General features: G+C 38.1%; 1 protein-coding gene across 1 annotated transcript; it reads right to left on the bottom strand.

The window, feature by feature from the left end:
• Positions 1-1,505: 1,505 nt before the first annotated feature.
• On the bottom strand, positions 1,506-2,927 carry LOC131866671 (uncharacterized). The gene is made up of 3 exons (XM_059215475.1): positions 2,688-2,927; positions 2,043-2,141; positions 1,506-1,904 (listed from the first exon to the last, which is right to left on the bottom strand). The coding sequence occupies exons 1-3, from the start codon at positions 2,925-2,927 to the stop codon at positions 1,506-1,508; spliced, it is 738 nt and encodes a 245-aa protein (XP_059071458.1).
• Positions 2,928-4,757: the final 1,830 nt, after the last annotated feature.

The following is a 4,757-nucleotide window of genomic DNA, read 5'->3' as shown; positions in this document are numbered from 1 at the left end:
TATGGAATCTCTAAAATGGACCTCAAATCATCAATTCGCAAACCATTACAATGAATTAAAATCTCTAATTTATAGAGTTTCATGTCCTAAATTCTAGGAATTGAAGCTATCTAAATTAAGCGTTACAAAAACAAGGAGTCATAGTTGACATACAAGTCTCTGCCTTAAACTCTAGTGAAACTACTAAGTAACTATCACTACGAAACATGTGTTCCCTAAATTGGTCATTACAGCCATGCAAAATTTGCCCAAAAACTGAAGTTGATGTTGCACAGCAGTTGAACTCTCAGCTCTAGTGGCAACCAAAAATATCTTCAAAAAGCTCTCAAAATTGCATGTACGGTAACTATGTGTTCATCATTTACTTCTTTTTATATCTCTTGTAGTTACTAACAAAATATGCAACTGTATCTATAGGAGGATCAGCAACATACGAAACCCGAAACTCGGACTTCTTCAAAGTTTGTTTTGCCTGCTCCCATCTACTAACCAACTTATCAATTACTCCTACCGCATGTATACATTGAGAAGTAAAAAATGAGTACCTATCCATTAACTCTGAATTAAACTCCATTACAGGTGCAAAATGATAAGTCACATACTGATCCCATTGATCTAGCACTACACCTTCCTTCATACGACCGTCTTTCAAAATGTCATGACAATATGCTCCTAACAACTTCTTCACAAAATTCTCATACTTACCAAGCGGTTTCAATAGAGGAGCATGTGTCTCCAATATATTTGATTTACACTGATCAAGAGCTTCTACCTTAAATTCCATCATAAAAATAGAAGATTGTAAATTACCAAAATTGTCTCCTCCCAACAAATCTTCATTTTTAATCACTTCGTCACCCAAGGCCAATATTTTATTCAAATTTTTACTTGGCGAAGTCTCTGATCTTCACTCCCCAATTTGTTGAGCAATCTCTTATTACTTTCTCCATTTTGAGGATCTTTTCATAGATACCTGTTGTATGTTGTAGGAAAAGTCTTACCTTTCAAACATTCTCTTTCGCCCAAGACTTTGTAGTGATAGCTACTTTCCTTGTTTCAATCAAAGTTCTTACATCACCCTCTGGAAGTGATGATGTGGAAGGCAACATGTCATCTGTTCTTGAATCTGAAGGCTTCCCCATTTCCACAAGTAATTGTTTATACTGATATAACTGTGCCTTTACTTGTAGTTGGGAACTATGTTCTTTCTCCATTCTACTCCTTATTGTGCTAGTAGCAAACTCTAAAGTGTCAAAGCTCTACCCACTTTGTTTTCCTAGCCTGACCTGTGACACTTGGTATTTTGAAGGGCCCTGTCCTTCTGTCTCCACAGGAGCTGCAATATCTACAATTACTTCACCGAAGCCAGCTCAAAACAAATGGTGAATTGTCTTAGCCTTCTTTGTTTTCTTTGGCTCCTCTGTATTGGCCTGCTGCAATGTGAGTTTAGGTAACACTACTTTCTATTTCTTATCAAAAGTGAAGGTTAGCCATTGTGGTGTTCCCTAATCTGTGTTCTCTTCTTCAGTTGTTATTTGTGAAGTCATCCTTCCAGCTTCATGTAACGACTCTTCCTCATTTTTCTCTTCTTCTTCAACCTGTGTATCCAAATGAGCTTGGACCTCTTCCTGAGCGGGAAGCACTGGTATAGAAATTTGTTGTTGTTGTTGAAGCACTTGTTGAGCCAAGTTTGCCCGTAGAGCACCATCAGTATCCAACTGTTGTTGATATTCTTCTAACTTCTCACTCACTTGCTCATTGAAACCCTTAGTTGGCTCTTGACTTTGTTGTTCCTTATCTCCACTTGATGTATCTTTCAACAAATTTTCTACATCTTGTGGAGTAAGAACCAACCTTTCATCATTCTCCTCAAATTGTTTTTGCTCAATTTCCTTCTCTTCATCCTACTATTGTCCTTGTAGACCCTGATCATCTACATCCATAGGAGCTACATGCAAAAGTTCTGATACTTTTTGTACGATAGGCTCCTTTGATTTCTCCGCACTAGAAGGAGTCATTCTCTTTCTCTTCTTTGGTTCTACCTTCTTTGGCGTTGGCTCAACCTCCTCTTGGTCTGAGTCGGACTCCACATTATGAATAGTTATTGTTTCAGTTGTAGGAGTCATTGTAGGTGCAGGCATCTGTGAAACAACAAAAGATACAGTAACAGTTGTTCTAGCCAATGGTGGAGGTGGTGTTGAAGTAGTTGTAGCAACAAACACAGTTGATGTGGTTGTTGGTGTTGTTGTGGTAGTAGTAGTAGTAGTAGCAGTAGTAGGAGTAGTAGTTGTTGTAGCAGTAGTGGAGGCACTAGAGGGTTGAGCCTCTTGAGAAGGTTGTCCCGTTGTTGATGTAATACCCTCAATAGAAGGCCTAATAGGATGAATCTCTGCTTGTGATTTGGTCCCTAGGCTCGTTGTAGTTCCCAAGCTTGCCTATTTCGCCAGATATTCTGCTTCTTTCATTTTCTCATCTACTTTATGCTTCAGTTCTTGTGTAGTCAAAAGAATTTTGGCTTCCTTATGAGGATCTGTAGAGGTATTCTTCCTTGACTCTGATCTAGTTCTTCTTGTATACTCCTTATGTACCCTAGATTGAGGATTATCAGTAGGAATATTCTTTTGTTTACCTTTGGAAGCAGTTGGTTTAATCCTCAAACTTAACTAGTTTCTTGTTCTATCTATTACCGCTTGAGAAATTGTATCAATGTCTACTACCTCTTGTTGTGACCATTTGATTGGAGGTAGTGGCCTCTTATCTATCTCTGTCTCATTATACACTAGATCTAACAAAATACCATCATCATGCAATTGTTTAGGTATATTAGTTTCAATACCAAAATCTCTTATTTGTGGAATAGTGAGGCGATGATAATATTTCTCCCTTTCCTCAAAGCTATCCTGAAGATTGGCCCAAAAATCCTCCATGGCAGGCTAATATCCTTCATATATCGTTGGCATTAGTTTTTTTAATTTATTATATGGATCATAAAATTGTCTTGAATAATTAAAAGGCTTTAGTTGTAGATTTTGCAATTCTTGCAAACTAGCCTTTGCCACATGAATTTTCTAGCATGAAAAGTATGATAAATTCAAGTGGAAGTCTTCACCTATAACACCTGTCTTATGTCTTGATGCTAGTGAGTTTTGTAGGTGTACCATCTCTCTTGCGTACTCCAACAAAATCACTCTATCTATACAATATCTAGGCAACAAAAATAGTTCTTCAGTGAACCCACTTACTCTCAAATAAGTAGATCAAGAATAAATTTGATATCCCCTGTTAACCTTATAATAATAGGAAACAAGAATGCTTCATTGATTCTCTTATAATGTAACCTAGATTGTTTCAATGAAAATTGTGTATAATACTCCCATACGACATTATGTCCTTCTTCTCCCAATCTGCCCTCAGTCTACAGCTCTATAAATTGACCTGATCTAGCTGCAAGCCAAATAACATAAGACATGAAGAAAAATTTCTTTGTATTATGCACTTCTCTAAGATAGTCTCTAATGTTATCTAACAAAATTTGAGCCCAGTCATAATACTGTCATCCATCCAAAATTGTTAGCATGAATGAGAACATCCATGGCTGAAAGTGTCTACATGTAGGTTTACCAAATGCCTTGCTAAGTATTGTGATTAAATCTCTTTGTAGTTCTTTGAAATCCTGCCTCAAAATTTCATTTGCTTTCAGGCATGTCTTTCTCTCCCCCTTGAGCCATTCTTCATTCATCCTTTTCTTGCATTGGTTCATGTTTTGGTTCCATTCTCTTTCACCATCTTGTTCCCCTTCAACCAATACTTCCCTCCTAGTGGGAATATGAAATACCAAGGCCAACATATTCGGCAATAAGTCAATCACCGGTCTCCCATTAGCCTCTACACATTATTTGGTATCGGGATTACAAAACTGTGCAACTTTCATTATGAATTCTAGCACCTGTACTGACTGTGGGAAAACAATCACCTCTACCAAACTGGATCTCTTTATCCCTCTGTGCTCTCCATCTAGTCCTGATTTCTCCAATTGTCTTTCTATATCATCAAGCTCTATGTGCCTGATATCTATGTTTGTGACCCATTGGATACTATCTTCCATCTTGGAGGCATATGTTCACCCCTAGTACTGATATTTCATTGTGATAGGCAACTTTTCAAGATCCTTTATCTTTCAGGAAGATTCCATCAAACAAAGCTAACCCTACAAAACAAACTAATCCAAAATCAAATACTACTCAAAGAAATATCACTTCAAAAAGAGCTCACCTCGAGATTTTGGGATCCCAGGGTTCCTAGGTAAGGAAACACAAAACCACAAAGAAAACTCGGGAGTCTGGAAGTCCGGGGTCCCGAGCTAAAACCCCTAATAGAACTAACAAACTCAAAACCTCGGGGTTCCGGGATACCAAACTTACCAAAAAACACAAAAGAAGACCACTTCGGGAACTCAGGTTTTTGAAGTGGTGAAACCCTAACAATGAAAACAAACCCGGGACTTTGGGGTCGCAAAGTTCCAGGGTGGGACTCTAAAATGCAACACGGAATTTTGGAAACCCGAAGTCTCGGTAAACTACAAAAATGGAAAAGAAAAAGGAGCTCGATACCCTGGGACTACGGGGTTCTAAGTTGAAAAGACATGCAAAAACTAACTCGAGAACTCGAGGACTCGGGTTTCCAAAGTAGTGAAACCTAAGACTACCATTCAGGAACTCGGGAACCCGATTTTTTGAAGTGCTACAAAACAAAAAACA

The sequence above is a fragment of the Cryptomeria japonica genome, chromosome 2 (assembly GCF_030272615.1).
Source record: "Cryptomeria japonica chromosome 2, Sugi_1.0, whole genome shotgun sequence".
Taxonomy (NCBI): domain Eukaryota; kingdom Viridiplantae; phylum Streptophyta; class Pinopsida; order Cupressales; family Cupressaceae; genus Cryptomeria; species Cryptomeria japonica.
This window is presented reverse-complemented; position numbering and strand designations above follow the sequence as displayed.